The 19038-nt window shown below is 34.1% G+C and overlaps 1 protein-coding gene across 1 annotated transcript; it reads left to right on the top strand.

Annotated features, from left to right (window-relative positions):
• Positions 1–6434: 6434 nt before the first annotated feature.
• On the top strand, positions 6435–17489 carry LOC128996603 (alpha/beta hydrolase domain-containing protein 17B-like). The gene is made up of 3 exons (XM_054422002.1): positions 6435–7220; positions 8565–8697; positions 12008–17489. The coding sequence occupies exons 1-3, from the start codon at positions 6574–6576 to the stop codon at positions 12089–12091; spliced, it is 864 nt and encodes a 287-aa protein (XP_054277977.1). The 5' UTR covers positions 6435–6573; the 3' UTR covers positions 12092–17489.
• Positions 17490–19038: the final 1549 nt, after the last annotated feature.

The raw sequence follows: 19038 nt of genomic DNA, 5'->3' as shown, positions 1-19038 counted from the left end.
GATTTGCGTTAATTTCTGACATTTACGGGGAAATCCCCGATAAAAATAAAAATTTTCAAAAATATTAAAAACCCGCCTGAAGATACCATACCTTATGGACATAGCAAATATAAATTTCCTAACATTTTTTGGAAACGAAATGGCGGCATATTAAATATGTTCTTTCTATAAAATTATTTAACTGATTGTTTATGATGTTGCAGTTTTGAAACTACTATAAGTGTCAAACTGCACAAACAATAAGTCTTATTCTTACACAAATGACAAAAATATTTGAAATAACAGTAAGCACATTGATACAAGAAGGTAAAGACACGGATTGCAATTGTGTAAAACCATTGTAAAACTAACTAATAATTCTAGAACGATGTTTTACAGGGAACGCCTGCAATTACTAAAACGTGATAAGAGTATTCCACTGTCGAGATGGTATTGTCTACTCGGCGCCGTGTGTTAAAAATGTCCTTTTAAAATCTTTAAAACCGACCCTGCATCATTTATTTTGCTATGTTTCAATATACATACACGATGACAGAAAGCGAACCTATAAAACCAAGAGATTTGGAGAGTAACTTCTCTTCCATAGCAATTTAAATCTTTAAACGCCTGTATTATATCACCTTATGTTCAATGTGTCCTAAGGCAGTGAAAGGCCATTCATTGGCAAATTGATGGTTAATACGTTCCTATGTTGCTGGACAAATTAATTGTTTAGCCGATTAAAGCGCTTGCCTGTAAGTAGTTGAAGTTTGCCAGTTCGATCCTGAAAAAAGCTAATTTTTGTTTTATAGCAGTCGATCATCTTTTGAACTGGTTTGATAACGCTTGATGACTCTTTTTTTTATTACCGGTACTCAGTCCTTTAGTGTGGGCAAAACTAGACTTCTATGGTTTGGTCTAGCGTCTTGTGTGAGATTTCCTTTTTTGACTGAATATATACTTAATTACATGAAAAGCTAATACAAAAGAATACAAATTAAAATTATTCATAACAACTGTCTAAAGAATCCGTACTTTCAATAAGTGGCACTGATTAAGGAAACAGCTGGTATTTATGTGCAAAAAAGCTGCAGATTTTATACCAAGCTATTAATGTTTTACCAAAGATTACACATGCAACGCGGTTTACTAAAAAAACACACTTTATTGACCCCCCTGTAGCAGCAAACCTGGCTGGGTACTTTACTTTTTAAACCTAATGTTATTTAAATGAGAACCAAACCAGGCAAATGTAAATTTGCTTAGTCTGCAGTTTTGATGACGCGGGGGTATTTGCGTATTCTTGCTTAAGGTAGTTTTGATTCTAAATAAGAAAGAAAATATTCTAAACCGTTCTGTCCTCCAGTTTTATTTTCTCCCTTAAACATAATTTGTTATGGACAAAGTATTGTTATCGTCCGAGTTTTTGAGTTTGAGTTTTGGGTGGATTGAAATGAGTTTGAGTTTTCTCATTTTCTGTTTTGGACCCCCCTTGAACATAATGTCTGTGTGTGTGTATGTTTTTCTTAATAACTGCTCAAACAAGTTTGATTAAAATTCAATATGTTATAGTACTTTTAACTTTACACAAAACGGTACAATCCCTATTGCTTTAAAAATTATGGTTCAAAATGTATTCCAACTTATGTTATTTTCACCTCATGATAAGGGTGGTTGAGAAGCTAATTGGAGAAAGTATGTTTTAGATTGATACAATTTTTTTTTTACCTTAGCTAAACTTCATTGCTAACTTCAATTAAAGAGGAGATACAGACAATGTCTACAATGGTTAAACAAAGGATTTGAAAGAGATAAGTATAGTTGATGCCTACAGCAGTGGTAGAGATTAACATTGCTCATTATCTCCAGACAAACTCATTAGCCTTAAGCTGGTAATTGATATGGCAATTAATCAATCAGATAACATTGTTATTGATTGGCCTGAGCATGCAACTCTAACAATGTTAACAGGAGAAGGTGTCGTATGTCGCTACACTAAAACTGGCATTGTTGAGTATTTTGTAGATAGAAAATGAATTGTTGCAATGATGGTAAGACTCAGAAGTGTATGAGAAAACAATAGTAGAGAAAAAAACAATTAAACGGGTATTTGGGAGTGACAGGTTTTTTTGTGTTTAGATACAGATTTTATTTAAAAAATATGATTTTTACAATGGTTTGCTGCTGCGGGGGTATTTTGAATATAGTTTGTTTACTGCACAATAAACATTACCTTGAACTTCTAACTTTTTTAGTTATGTAAATTTGTAAAGCCAATTTGCTTTTATTTTTACAATTTAAAATTTTACTTGAGAAATATTATAGGCCTAATTTGTTCTTAATTACTGAGGTCCGTTACTCTGTAGGGTAGCCTACGTGTGCAACTTTGCCTTGTAATGAAAAGTATCGTTATAACTTTTACCAAAAGTGATTTCCCGGCACTTGCTCAAATAATTGGCTCTCACAAGCTCAGCTCCGCCTCACACATGAAACTTAAGAATGTAGGCCTACCGGAAAATGCCACTTTTGGAACTTGTTATGAAATACCAACATCAGTCCTGAAAGTTGGGATGAAATTGTTCTAGTTTTGTTTACAGGTCTACAATGGCTTGAGAACTTCATATTTTACCTGAATTACCTCCCTCGACGTACATGACCAGCTCTTGCTGAATAGACAGAGTCAAACTATTTACAATTAACATACCTATATACATATTTTTAAAAATTTACATTTTGCAGTTTAGGTGGCAGGTTGGACGCATATTTCAAAACATTCGTCCAGGGAGTACATGGGCCTTGCCAGCAGCCACTCTCTCAGTTTATTTTTAAAATCCGGGGATCGAAGGTTTTTCAAGTATTGGGGCAATATATTATTTGCCACATACTTAGCTTTATTTAATTTTTTGCCTCGATAGCTTTATTTAATTTTTTGCTCGTCAAGGTTACCCTATATCTACCCTTTATATAAGTTATGATTAGAGCTTAGATTTTTTTAAAGTTTTATACATCCATATATATGTAGGCCCTGTATGCAAGTAGCCTAAACCTATATTATTTCTAAATTTTAATCTAAGTTGATGAAAACTAGTCCCAGAGGAATCTAGAATAACCTTTAAGAACATGAACTTAATTATCCCAACCCCTGGGATTAAATAAATACCCCCGCCGCAGCAAACCTGCAGACTAAGCAAATTTCAACTCGTCTGATTACATTTTTACTAAAATATTTCCATAAATAATACATATTATTCCCTATTTAAATAACATTCTAAGATTTAATAACGAGTGCTTAGGTTTGCTGCTACGGGGAAGGTAAAAAGTGTTTTTTGACCATACGTCAATAGTATAGGATGAAATAAATAAATTTGCCAAATTTTATCAATATATACCCATAAACAAGTAAACTACAACAATTTTCATTTTCTCCCTAAGAATAACATGGGAACTTTTAATTACACTATTTTTGAATTTTCTCCGTGACCGTTAGGCATACAACAGCGCTTCAATATACTAAATTATTTCTTTTTTTAAGCTCTACAAAACGGTTTAGAAAGAAATCGCAAAATTTTTTGTTTTTAGGGTAAAAAATGGGAAAAACCCATTTTTACCCCATAAACCCCCGTTCCCATGGTCCGATTATGCTGGATCGCGAACTCGTTCAAATAAACGTAGGTTTACACGTTTGTACCAAATTTCATCAAAATCGGATCATTTTTGCTCGAGTTATCGCGCTAACGGACACATATATATATATATACTAGCTGACCCGGCGAACTTCGTATCGCCTAAGTTATAGGTTTCCCCTAAGACAGACCGATGGAAAGAAAGTACCGTTACGTTTAATTTTCAAGATGATCTCGTTCGCATCGCTCAATCACGTCCTGGTTGAAGTTCGTTCGCTACGATCACTCACCTTTGGGTTGGAGCTCGTTCGCTGCGCTCACTTGCCTTCAGGTTAGCTCGTTCGCTACGCTAACTCGCCTCCACGTTGAAGTTTGTTCGCTACGCTCACTCACCTTTGGGTTGGAGCTCGTTCGCTACGCTCACTCACCTTTAGGTTGGAGCTCGTTCGCTGCGCTCACTTGCCTTCAGGTTAGCTCGTTCGCTACGCTAACTGGCCTCCAGGTTGAAGTTCGTTCGCTACGCTCACTCACCTTTTGGTTGCAAATTAGCTGTTGTCATAAATGTAAAAGAAATGATAGTGCTGCACCCTGTTAGTAATCCTTGTAACTTTAATGCTATTGAACATCATAGAACCGAACCAACTTGTTTAATTGAAACAGCTGTTAAGATTCATTAATTCCATTTCTCATAAGGTTAACATGGGAAACTCCAGAGCCACGGGGGTGGAGCCCTTTTAAGAATTTCGAAACGGGAAATAGTTTACGTCCGATTCGCATACCTACAGAATTTACACACCAAATTTCATAACGATCGGTGAAGTCGTTCCGGAGGAGTTTGCAGACAAACACTGTGACACGAGAATTTTATATATTAGATATAAATATATATATATATATGAATTTGAACGGATGGTGTTTTTGGCCTCTAGGGACCTCAAAATGAAAAATTAAATCGGTTTCGGGTCCAGGTCTTACCATGAGTACTACGGTAATAGCTTATTCCCTATATGGGAAATTCGCTAAAAGGACCAAGGCAATATACTTATATAATCCAAAGATTTAGGCTCACATATGACATTACAACATTTGGAATAATATGATTAGATTGTTGAAATGCTGCACGTAGGTGGACTTATACTTTGCTTTGCACACACTCACAGAAATCTTGGTGTTCCGAAGATGAGTTCACGTTTAAGCTCTGATAACCATTATTCCGCAAGACTGACATCACAGTGCTGTAAAATTAGGTAGGTCTACTCTTTGAAACCAAAAAAGTCCCCCAGACTGATAGTCACTTAAACCATTCTCTGACTCTAATTAAGTTAATTATTTAAGTTAAGTTTTTTTTAGTCTTAATGACCATACAAAAATCCGACAGTTAACGGAAGTCTGTACATAGGCCCTACTGTAAATATTAGTTTTATTTTTTATTGTAAATATTCATGACGCAGCCTATCTAGCTTTGCTGGTATCAGGCCAAGGAGGAGGTAATAAGGTTATCTGGCAGATGAACAAAGAACTAGCATCTAGGAGCATTTCTCGGAGAAACAAATGTAAATTCCAAAATATAGGTAGGCCTACCTATGTTTTAAGTTAATCTAGATTTTAGAATGAGAAATCATGACACTTACCATTAAACATTCACGGATCTGGTGGAAACCTAATACCAATAAAAAATGAGCTATGAATTTTAAGTATATAATGTTTTCTCGAATATTATCTTGGAATATTATTTTATCACACAAAGCAGATAAAAGTCCTAACCAAAAATGTTCACCAACATGTCATTACTACTTAAATAACTACTAACCTATCAACCTATCAACGCTCAAAACAACTAAAGACAATTTTATGGTAGAGCATCAACACATGGTAGCATTGGTAGCAACAATGTTTAGTTATTATTAAATCGTCATAACATAACACATGACAAAAACTGTACAAACATGACAATACACGACATAAAAATACAAACATAAACAGTAAACAATAGCTGACGACGTGTTTCGAGTTTGGCTTTTCTGCTTTGGTTTTTTTTCACTGCCCAGTACAGTACTGAAGGAATGACTGCTTGATTTTACCCTTAGTATCTACATTATAGTGTATCGGTTAAAAACACAAGCCCTTTCCTTAATACACCCTAATAAAAGCACCTAAATTTAATTTAATTTTATCAAAGTTAAAACATAGTCCCTTAGTAGATTTCCCATCCTTATAGAACAGCTGAAACCAAATTTATTGTTAGTACTGTCCGGTTTTCTGTAGATGTCATCATAGATAAAACCATAATATAAAACATACTCCTCAAGATGTCGTGTTTTATTTACAATTTGTTTCTATTAGTTTATGGTTAGTTTCCCATTATTTGTGTTTCACTGTTTGGTTATATAGCTAGTGGACGAGTTATTGTTTATGATTAGATAGTTTTATTTGGTTAAACGAGGTTTTAAATTACTTAAATAACAAGAAACACATTGTAAACAAAACATTACATCTACAGAAACCCGGACGGAACTAACAATAAAATTGGCTTCAGTTGTTCTATAAGGATGGGGAATCTACAAAGGGACTATGTTTCATGGTTTTATCTATGATTACAGTAACAGTTACAGTAGTCTTAAGCCATTAATTAGTGATAAAAGAAGTTTATTATAATCAACGTAATAGAATTTATTTTAAAACTTATTCATTCTTACATATAATTACTATACTTCCCCGATTTAGATAATGTGACGTCCCACAATACTCTGTATTTGAGATTAAAATGGCATTGGCATGCTCACTACACATACACTATGGCCGCCACAATGGTCTGTAGTAGGACTAGGAGTGTCAGGCGCGAGTCGTTCTTGTTAATTTAATAACAATAGTTATTTTTGTTGGTTATTTCAGTTCTATTAATTAAGTTTACTTAGATATAATACGCCACATTCATGTATGTGGTTAGGTGTTGTAGAACTTATCGGTAGCAATGAACGGGTTAAGTTTAAGTGAATTATGCTGCTTGTTTTGTTGTCCTCCGTGTCCATCAAGAATCGCTGCAAAATTGGCTTTTCTTCCACCTGATCCCACCTATAGTTTTCAGTCAGATGAATCAGGATCTAAGTTTCAAATCAGTCTCTCGGATAGGGCAGAATGGCAATATTCCGAACGAGAAAAAGAAAACATAGAAGGATTCTACGCTCGTACCTCGAGAGGCAACAGGATTGCTTGTCTTTTTGTTAGATGCAGTGCCAATGCTCGATTCACAATATTATTTTCTCATGGAAATGCCGTTGATTTGGGACAGATGAGTAGTTTTTACCTTGGATTAGGAACAAGGATCAACTGCAATATATTTAGCTACGATTATTCTGGATATGGAGTTAGTACTGGCAAACCCTCTGAGAAAAACTTGTATGCTGACATTGATGCTGCCTGGCAGACTCTTAGAACAAGATATGGCATTAGCCCAGAAAACATTATTTTGTATGGACAGAGTATAGGAACTGTTCCTACAGTGGATTTGGCTTCAAGATATGAAGTTGGTGCAGTTGTTCTTCATTCACCCCTTATGTCGGGCATGAGAGTGGCCTTCCCGAACACTAAAAGAACCTGGTTCTTCGATGCCTTTCCTAGGTAATTATTAACCTATGCTATAGCTTTACATCGTTAGATCTTTTAGTCAAGATCTTTAATAATTCGCAGAGGATAACTTACGCGTCTGGTAACCGAACGTGGATTAGGCGTCTGGCAGTGATATCACCGGGTTGTGTGGGCCCGGAACACCATTACCACAACGATACGACGTATAGCCATCGGTGTTCGTGGTGAAGTGGATAGAGGGCTCGGCTGATGTAACTTACTAGGGGTAGTAGCCTATCTAACATAGGCTATATCGAATCCCATCGGTGACACTAACTGTTTATCAAAGATTTTGTTTAGAATGCCATTTCTTCTTAACTGTACATCTTTTGTTAGAATTTGAGGCATTTATTATTTTATTTTAGGAACAGAATTTAACCTTATTTCATTTTTTTCATTATCAGCATGTTTGGTTAGGTTAGGTTAAGTATGACAGTAACTGCCGGACGCCTAATCCACGCCCGGTTACCGGACTCGTATCCTCTGCCTTAATAATTAGGCCTAACCGTAGAAAGAGGGGTGCAGTATAAACTTAGACCTATAATATTTGACTATTGCTTCCATGGTAAACAAAGGAATGCAAAAGATGTTAAACTGCAACCCAAGTACTGTACAAATAAAATTTGCCATAGCACACACACACACACCAATGCTCAATTTTTACCAACTGTTTATAATAAGATAAGTAACTTAGTAAGATACAGAAGTGAACAGACACTGGTACCTACACACGCCGACCACTAATCGCGAAACCAGGGACCCCACGCTTATAATGCACAAACTAATATAAGTGTTTCGTCTATGACTACAGCAAGTGAATTAAACCATGTTCTAATACAGTACGCAGGCTGAGAAAAACCAACAGGAAGCTCTTCATCCGCTCCGTATGGCCAGGAAACTGACCGCGTGGCTTATCTTCGTGCTAAGATAAGCCACGCGGATGATCCGCCTCATTGTGGCCCTGGCCTTATGATAGTTTGTGTTACAGTAGAGCCTTAGTAGAGCATTTTATTCATTTTTAAATAGGCTACCAAGTTACCTTGTTGATAAAACAATTAGTTTTGATTTGGCCTACAACTGGGGAAAATTGGGGGATAAACTTGGGCCTACTTAATGTTCAAAAGTTTACACATAAGCCTACAGTGTCACATTTGGTCTTACATTAGCTGAAATATTTACCTCTGACATTGCTAACCCCTTTCCTCTTTAACAAAGCGTGTAATCGACTCCATTTTTAAATTACGGATTCAATTGTTGGCCTAAGTCTAGCTTTAGTTCTAATGATAAACACTGCACCTTATAGGCTACTGTAACACTAATCTATATGTATGTTTTCAGTATTGATAAGGTCCCCAAGGTAACATCCCCGGTGCTGGTAATCCACGGAACAGAAGATGAGGTTATAGACTTCTCTCACGGCCTTGCCATCTATGAAAGGTGTCCCAGGGCCGTTGAACCACTCTGGGTAGAGGTAAGACACGTTTGAAATATTTTTTTCAGAAATTATTCCTTAAGAATTACAGGGTTACCACGGACCTGGAAAGTCATTGAAGGTTAGGGAAATGGGTATAGGGTCAGGGAAAGTTTTTAGAAAAGGCCGCAAGCCAGGGAAAATTTTTAAAAACAATTTTAAGTCAGGGAAATTTACTAATTAAACTTTTATTGATTGTGTTATTTTTTTGGATGAATAATGTATTAGGCTAAGTTATGTTGAAATGAGATAGGTACCAAGTTTTTAAAAATATGTGGTGTATGTAATTTTTATTAAAACATTTTTTTGTTTGTTTTATTTTCAGTTGTAGGTCTAAGTATTAGAATTTGATTGCTTAGTATTGTATTTATAAATACCCCCGCCACAGCAATAAGTACCTACTTAGGTTTGCTACTACACAGTATATAATCAAATCAAATCAAATCAAAATAGCATTTATTCCGCCAAAATATTTACAAAATATATCATGTTAGATTCATACAGAAATGTTTACAATATTGTTTGGTATTTAATATAAAATTTAATATAAACATAAAAATATAAAAAAGCTTTTTAAATTAGCGAAATATCTTCCACAAAGAAGGAATACCTCTGTGTGTGGAAGAGAGTCGTATTGTATATATTTATAAATTTTTTAAACTAAGTGATAAGGAAAAAAAGTTAATGAACCTTTCAGAGGGCGCCTTTCAATGGTTTTCAAAACGGGAGAGGGCGCACCCGGAGGTTACTTCCAGGGCAATAAAAACAAACATTTATGAAGTAAAATTTGTAGTTTAGTGCACAAATTTTAAAGTTTTATCTTTAATTTTAAACATCAAAAATGTGTTTAGTGAACTCTTAATTATAAAATAACTTAATTTAGATTTTATAAATATAAAATTAAACTATTATTCTATCAATTGTTCTAACATAAAAGTATGAAGAAATCTTTTACAAGAATATATTCAAGAAGTTAATTTAAATTTTACTACAATGTCCTATAATGTGGTTTTAGATGATAACAATCTCAATACCAGATGTTTTAAGTAATTTAAAACATAATGGGTATCTTAATACTAAATGGCTCTGTACATACGTTGTTTGTGAATCTCCCTTTCAGCACACCAAGAGTGTTCCAATTCGAAATTTAACTTCTTCACTCATCTTGTAAAAACTATATATTTACTAAATAATGACATGATTCGTAAAAAAAAAAATTATTTACAGTAATTGTTTACACACAATAATCAACGCACACACTAAACTAGAGGTTGAATCACGGAAGTTACTTCCAGTCTCTTACAAAACTGAACAAAACTAACAAATATAAAATAGTAGGGCTGAGTTTTGACCTTCACTCTATTCTAGGAATGAGGTGCATGAGGTACAGTGACACTCACTCTGCCGACACCACTCAAAATAATATAATCGTGGAAAATAAAACATCCCTAGGGGTTACTTCCGTGACGCGACCTCTGGAAGGTTAAGAGTGTTTTTTATTAAAAATTGTGTTAGCTTACTGTTAATTAAACAAATTTGCTGAAACAAAAAAATTAAATTGGTTCCGGGTCTAGGTCTTACTATGAGACCTGCGTAATAGCTTGTTCCCTATATCGGAAATTGACTAAAAAAGGAGATGGAAGGGCGGCTATGGAGATGATGGAGGCCATATTAAATTGTAAAAGTTTTTTTTATAACTAGGCCTATAAATACTTAACATATATCTAAATATTAAGAAAACTCTGTACATAAAGTATGGCGTGTTCGTTCATGGAAATTAACAGAAAACGGTCAGGGGAAGTCAGGGAATTCACTTGAGATATTTTTGTGTGTGAACCCTGAAGTAGTTTTTTTTCTAAATAATATTTCAGCACCCTGAAAAACAGGTAAGCTCAATAAGCTGACCGATTGTTAACATTTTCTTTTTAAATAATATTCTTATGTCAAATATATACAAATACTGAACCGAAAAACTGTTAAAACAACGATTATTGATTTATGGTACAATTATCTACAGTCAAACACTTTCTATGTAGGCTACATTGCACAATTATTGCTTGTCAATGTATTATTTATGTCAGTTGCAAAAACTGGAAAATAATTGGGCTCTCAAACAACCTACTATTGTGTTCCCGTTGCAACCACCGACTATAACGATTTGCCAGGTGTAAGTCTAGGTTTACTGTCTTTTTACTAATTTTTAGAGCAATGATTAATGAAGTGATAGAGTATCTAAATTATTATCCTAAAATTTAAAAAGATATTTGCATGTATTTTGGATTTGTACTACTAATCCCATTGCCAATTAATTTCAAGCAGAATTATGGTTCACAATATCTCTGTTTGTGTAATGAGATAAAAATGTAGGCGTTTTCTCTTAACAATCTAAGCTACTGGGTGTAACGGGATTAACTGAGTCATTTCCGTGATTACAATCAGTTTAGACGGAAACATGATTAATAATGTGGCTTAATTGTGATAAGCTGAATGACTGTACTTTTATGACATCTTATCTTCAGAAACATTTACTTTGACATTGTGACTAAGGAAATATTTACAAGTCTTTATCAAATAGATTGCAATCGATCTTGGATAGCACAATTGAAACCTCAGATGATAAAACACTTTTGACTGTTGTATACATGCATTTTATGTGCAAAAGTATGCTAGGACTACTTTCAATTTCAAAGTTTTTTAGAAATATTTATTTTTTACAAAAATAAGGTGTGTGGTATGTTTATTTGATCAATGTATAATTAGGGCCTACTTTTTGTGGTTAAATAATTTAATAATATAAGCTGCATGACTATAGGAAATACAGATAAAGTGAAAACTTTATTTTTAAGTATTTAAGGTTTTAAAAAAAGACCTGTAACTAATGGTTAGCATTGAATTGAATAAATCCTGCTATAGGCCTAATAGCAAATACTGCTCCTATACCTAATGCATAATGAATGACGTAACTTTTAATTGTCTGAAATCAATACCTCAATAAATTGAATTTTAACCCTTCCCCCTTCAGCTTAGAGATATTGAGGTCCTACAGTAGGTACAACATAAGAAAATCCATAGATAAATACCTACATGCCAAATTTCATCAAAATCGGACCACAGGTATAAATTGAAGCTCCATACACATCCACACACAGACATTATTTTGAAAACCACTATTTGGGTTTAGGTATATTTCCACCCAAAGATGAAATTCGAAACCGTCCACAAAAACAATACATTCTCCACATACTTGTATAGGGGTAGAAAGTAAAAAAGAACCGATCAGCTGATTTATGGCTGTACAACTTGTTTGCAGGGTGCGGGTCACAACGACGTGGAACTGTACTCTCAGTACCTGGAGCGACTGAAGCAGTTTGTGTCCGTGGAGCTCCTCAACTGACAGTTGCTAGCGGGCGAGCGCGACGACCCCCTCCCCCCCTCCACACTCAGTCTGAGCTCAGCTACCAACAGTTCGGTCACAGAGAAGCTCCTCTAGCTAGGATAAATCGCATATATTTTTATAGCCGAAATTGAATGCAAACAGACAAATCATGGCTGGGGTGAGTAGGGCAACTTTACAAAAGAACATTTTTTTTACTAAATCTGTCCGAGATAAAGTTTAGGCATGCTGCTGTAAGGTAGAACAAAACAATGGCTGAGAATGACTCATATTAGACAAGTCACCATACACAAAATACTCAATTTCATTAATTTGTAATAACGAGGTAGGCATAACTGTAGTCTAAGTTGTTATAAAATTACAGTATTGTGTTAGTCCTATGTGAATTGGCCAACTTAAGTGATGACTAACTGCATATTTGTCCAATTACATCACTTTGTAAGTCAGCTGATTATATGGGACAAGCACAATTGTTTGTTTTATGACATTTTAGATTACAATACCATGCTTTTTTCTCTTAATATTGAATGAATAAATTTTTTTATTAGTTCTAAATTTCCACTGTTAAGTGATGTACTTAATGAGGTTTTTTTATTAATGGGATTTAGTCGCAGGACCCAGCCATTGTTTCATTCTACCCTAACGGTCAGATAGCTTTCCTCAACTTGACCTGAGATAGGATATAGTTATGGTGTTATTCCTTTAGTTACTATCAGTCCAAAAACATTGTACTACTTCAATACTGCCATTCAAACTTTCTGACTGCATTTGTCTGATCAGGTTGCTGTGTCCTATCAAAATGTTAAGTTAGCCTATTTAGTTTTACTTTTTGTGTAAAATTATGTCCCAGGGCTGGTAGTAGTTAAATTGAATGAAACTGATGTATGTAGCTTGAAAATATTTGTTTTGACCATTTGGGTTGATTTCTTAAACAAAATTTTCTCGTGATACAACTAAGGTAGCTTGTCTCAAACTAAGGTGAGACTACAAATCTTGTTCAAAACAATTTAACACTTTTTTCAATAACTAAATTATATTTTCTAATAGTATGTTACAATACATTTTAATTGCTGTCTCAAAGCTCACTCCAACAAAACAATTCTAAAGGTTGTGAATGATAATTTTACTTTGCGATTTTTAATCTCACAAAATCACTACTTTTTTCCCAAGTTGTCCTCATAAAACCCTACGCCTGATGGTTATTGCATTTGACAATTAGTTGTACATATATACAATATCAGTAAGTAATTTCAGATGTGTGAAATAGTAAGAGTGAATTTATAATCCCGACATCCCACCCAGAGTTTGTACCCTTTTAGAGCACGTTTTCACTGCGGAATGGAAGATTTGTTTGAAAATAATACTTAAGCTACCAATAAATGTTTATCCTATTCGCAGAATACGTGCCATTTTTTAAATACTGGAATTTTTTAAATGCCCCATTTGAAAAAGAAAATTGATATTGACTTTTATAACATTAAACCTTTGTTGTTGCCTGTGTTCTTGAGAAGATAAGATGTTTTTGCAAGAACACAGGGAACAAAAAAGGTAGTCGTTTCTTGAACTTGGAATAATAAAAGTAAGATATTTGACTTTTTTTGCATTAGAAGCAAAAGGATTTACATTTTTGCAATTTAAATTACTAACCGATATGGAACAACTTTTAATTGTCGTCGTTTCAAAACCAATATAAAACTATCAAAGTTGTTATTTTATGGTAATTTATGGTATATAGTGTCCCTTCAATTATTTGGATTGTTGCAATTTGGATAAAAGACTGAATTGAACTGTTGACTTTTAACAGATCTTTCCCATCGCTCTGAAATGTGTTATTAATTGTATTGTTAAATACTGTACAACTATTTTTATTACTACAAGGGTACAATACTTATCACCGCCTTTTGCAGTCCACATATTTTCCTATAACCACGATCATTTGCTGACTATGGATATCGATTGACAGATATTCATCACAGCTTAATTGTTGATGCCAAAACCAATAATTGATTCACCTGTTTAATCTTAAGCGAACTCAGTAAAAGCACAGCATAAAAATGTACCCCAACATAATGTTCTTAACTTGTAATTTTTGTATTGTATAATTAATTGTAATTTTTATTTTAACCCGCCTACTATACTTCTTAGGTTACTTAACCTGTTTAGTTGTAGCTAATTGATCATTCCATTACCAAAAGTAGAACAGTGAGATGGTGGATTTGTTCTATGTTATGTGTTAAAATCTATCATAGATTCCGTAAAGGTGTAATGAATTTGCAATATAAATGCTGAAAGTTTAAGGTGCATTTAAAAAGTTTATATTCTGTTCTCCAATGACGATGTAATACTTCATTTATGCTTCTTGATTGAATCAGGTAGATGTAAATGAAAAAGTCTGTTAGAATGTCATTCTTTTTTTTAAGATGATCCACTAGGTTCATTTTCTTGTTTGCAAAATAAATTCATCATTGAAATATTCAACTTATTTTACCCAAAGTGGTGAATTGTGGTATCAAAATTGAGTTTTAGAAATTGAGTAGTCGTACCTACGATTAATTGTGGATGGTGGGAACAATTTAGTATTTTAATTTTTATATTCAGTTTAGAATAGCTTATGATACTATTTTGGGATCGATATGTTACTGTGTAAATAATGTTTAATATGTAATATTAATTTAACCTTTATTTTTGTAAGTCTACATATCAAATATTCTATCCGGTTTAAACAATTTTGCGCCACTGAACAGTTAAACTGTTAATTAGTTTAAAACAAGACAAATTTAATTAATTCTTATAGATTTTCCTGTCAATCATAAAAAAATAGTACTGAGAATAGATATTGAAGGAGAGATGATGAGTATATGCAATGATCAATTTATAAAAACACATTTGGGAATTGTATACAGTAGTATTTTTTTAGATGAGATTTTCCGCAGTCGGCTGTTGTTTCAAAGTTAAGGTGAGGTGGAGGGAATGAAATCGCTTCCCCTCAAACCGCTTAAATTTTGTGAACGGAGTATCTAGAAGTGTGTAAGCAGCTAGTTTTTTTATGATGAGTAGAGTGATTTATCAAGGAAAAAAAACAATAAAATTTTGTTATGAAATTTTTTTTAAATTTTAATCCGGTACCAACTTTTCTTTTTTCTTGTATTTCAAGTAGGTAAATTGTTCCTATAATTGTTTATGTAATTTTTATAATATAAACATGACAACAAATTGAAAATTAAACCTGGTTTTACAAAACTTTTATGAACAAAACTTGGGATGCTAAAAAATTAAGACTCAACCTTGATTTTGGTTTCTCTCAAACTCAGCTCAAATAAAAAACTCTTGCTTGCACACCTCTAAAAATGTTATACATTTAATTTGCTTGCTCTAAACATAGATTATTTTTATAGTTTTAACTCATTTTGGTGACATTTTGATTAGCAATATATTGGTGCCTAAAGAAGCTGAAACAGTTTCTTACCTCAAACAGTGGTGATGCAATTGCCAAATTAATTTTACAGTTTGTCCTAACTTTATTTTAAGATATATTTATCTACTTGTGTTGTTATTTTGGTTCATATTTTTCTATGTTATTTTATAAGTATGTTTTTGGCATTTTGGGCCCTGTGTATATATGCATGGCATAGGTTTATATTTCATAACGTTAACCAATGTTGTCCATCTAGAAATAACATAGTTTAAAATTGTCCCATTGCACTACGGATTGTAAAATAACGAAATATAAGATGTCTTTGTGGAACATTGGCAACATTGTGCATCATTCTTGTTAAGTTAGTGTTATTTTTTGAGATCTCATTCCCTGCAAAACCCATTAGTAATTCAGTACAAACTTTTGTAGTATTAGTTTTCTTTCAACGCCCATAAAGCTTATGTTGTGTCAGTGCCTTAACATTGGAAATCCCATGTAAATGGTCTGCTGATTTTACTCTAAACTTAAATCTTTACCAGTGTAACTCTGCTTGTTTTGTTCGGCCAGACTTGAAAAAGAAAATAGTCTTGCAAATGTATGGATCATCCATAAATTCAATTGTTAAATTTACCAACATTACTATTTAAGTATTAAATTAACTAATATTTTTTTAACTAATTATTAAACTAAATATAAAAAAGTTTTGACCTATAGTATCCATCTTTTTATTTAAAACATGAATAAATAGCATGCTATTATGCAAATATTTTTGTTTTTATACCATGAATACTAGAAAAAAATGTTCGCGGTATGAGTGTAGGCCTAAATCAAATAGTGTTGGAAGGCATGTTTTATTCCATATAGAAATAAAAGGCCATAAATGTTTTTGTAGTTTCTAATCCTTTAAGTTGTGATTCCGATAAAAATTAATGTGTTAACTTATAACGGATCATCGCTCAGAACATAATTTATGCTGACATGGTTATCAAATTGTTCTTGATTCAAATCGAATAACAGTCTGTCCACTTTAACTAGATTTAATGATTCATAATGGTCATTTTTTAAGATTAAGTACGTTCACAAATATAAGGCCATGATTTTATTTTATAAATTAATAGTTATGGATGATCCTCCACTACAATGGCTGAATTTCGTAATTTTCCATGAACCATATGTTCATTAATGTTGTATTATCTTCCTTCACAGAGAAGTAAGGTACATTGGAAACATTGGGATCGTTTTCATTCAAAAAATTGGGAATCATTCTCAGCGCATCCTGGGACGGCCGTGTGCTTTCAGCTCTGGTATTTTGTACCGGAATATGCTTATGACGAGCAAGGAAGATCCCGAACTGCCAGTACTGTGCAGAAATTCTTATTACACAGGGTACAGCGTCCTCTTCCACCGTGAGCATTGTAGTACATTAGGGGAGTTGTGTTGGACTTTGTGTCCCAGACACCAGCGATGTTTTCTCTGTACCTTACTTCTCTGTGTCCCCTTATATACTTTCAGTTCTGAGATGTCAGGTTTATTTCCCCACCCACTGTACTCATGATCAATCTTATGTGTTTTGTGTTATCTGGGTTTCTATTTGTGTTAGCATGTTGTGTACATTTGTATCGTTTTTCACACACCCAAAGCTGTGTCTTTACTGAGGCAGGACTGGTTGGGAACGTTTGCACATCTATCATCCATACTGCGATGTGTAATATTCCCAGTTGTATTGGGAATGACTGTCGATCCACTACGTTTTTATATCGAACAAACATTGTATTAACTCCGGGTCGTTGACCTTGTATGTATGTACCTAGTGTATGATACGGTCGCTAAGTTATCTTGTATGTTGCCAATTCGATCTTTCGGTTTTATAATTTTATCATATATTTAAGTGTGTAAAAATGTCTTGTTAATGTTAAACAACACGTGGGTTTGTAATTTCTATATGAATCATATTGTATATTATATAATTACCGTTTCTTTGCACATGTTTTATTTGTATGTTTTCCTGTGTCTTTCGATCCCCTAATTGTGGTAAGTAGTCTGAATGATTCAATTTATAGTTTGTAGTATGCATACAAAAATGTCAATAAGTAAGTTATATCTAATATATAAAATTCTCGTGTCACAGTGTTTGTCTGCAAACTCCTCCGGAACGACTTCACCGATCGTTATGAAATTTGGTGTGTAAATTCTGTAGGTATGCGAATCGGACGTAAACTATTTCCCGTTTCGAAATTCTTAAAAGGGCTCCGCCCCAGTGGCTCTGGAGTTTCCCATGTTAACCTTATGAGAAATGGAATTAATGAATCTTAACAGCTGTTTCAATTAAACAAGTTGGTTCTGTTCTATGATGTTCAATAGCATTAAAGTTACAAGGATTACCAACAGGGTGCAGCACTATTATTTCTTTTACATTTATGACAACAGCTAATTTGCAACCAAAAGGTGAGTGAGCGTAGCGAACGAACTTCAACCTGGAGGCGAGTTAGCATAGCGAACGAGCTAACCTGAAGGCAAGTGAGCGCAGCGAACGAGCTCCAACCTAAAGGTGTAGAGAGCGTAGCGAACGAACTTCAACCAGGACGTGATTGAGCGATGCGAACGAGATCATCTTGAAAATTAAACGTAACGGTACTTTCTTTCCATCGGTCTGTCTTAGGGGAAACCTATAACTTAGGCGATACAAAGTTCGCCGGGTCAGCTAGTATATATATATATATTTTAATACACATTTTTGAAAGAATTGTATGAAGTGTACAAGTTGCTAGAAGCTCTACTTAAGTGGTGATGACCACTAACTTACTTAAACAAAATTTCAAAAGCCAATATTGAACATACTTAACTTTTTCAACCTCAATTTCTTTGCCACAGAATACTGGTCTATGCATTTAAAGTCACATAATGGATAATAGTCCAAGTGGTGTCTACAGGTAAAAGTCACATAATGGATAATAGTTCCAGTGGGGTCTGCAGGTAGCTATATAGAAATGTACTCTTGACAAGCAAGGAAGAACCGAAAAGGCGAGAACCGTGCGAAGATTCCTATCGCATAGGGTCTTCCTTCTCTGTGCGTTGTATACAGTGTTGGGAAGTAGCGCGCTACTTTTTTTGTAGCGTTAGCTGTAGCTACGCTACTTTTAAGATTTTGTAGCTTTAGCTGTAGCTAGCTACATTTTTAAAGTAGTTGTAGCGGAATTTTAGCAACTTTTCTCGCTACATTAACATTTGTTTGAGATAGTGATTTTTATCATAACCTCAACCTTACGTGAAACAACCTCTTTCCAACTGAGATTTTCAAAAAAATTAGGCCTACTTTCTTGGCTTCAAACAGCTGGTTGCAGCCGTTTCATTCCCTATTACAACGTTGTGTGGACATAGAGGCCATTAAATGAGTGTTATCCACATTTTTGGCTCTCATTTCCTTAATTTACTTACTCTATGATTACTGTCAGATAAAATAAAATCGCTAGATGCAGACGACGTTTAAACGGTACCGGTGACAAGAGAAGCTATTGAATTGAATGCTTGCAAG

The sequence above is a fragment of the Macrosteles quadrilineatus genome, unplaced genomic scaffold (genome assembly GCF_028750875.1).
Source record: "Macrosteles quadrilineatus isolate MER2022 unplaced genomic scaffold, UCM_ALF_1.0 Scaffold_6__1_contigs__length_79288215, whole genome shotgun sequence".
Classification (NCBI taxonomy): domain Eukaryota; kingdom Metazoa; phylum Arthropoda; class Insecta; order Hemiptera; family Cicadellidae; genus Macrosteles; species Macrosteles quadrilineatus.
Note: the sequence above shows the minus strand (reverse complement) of the source record. Positions and strands in the feature narration are given on the sequence as shown.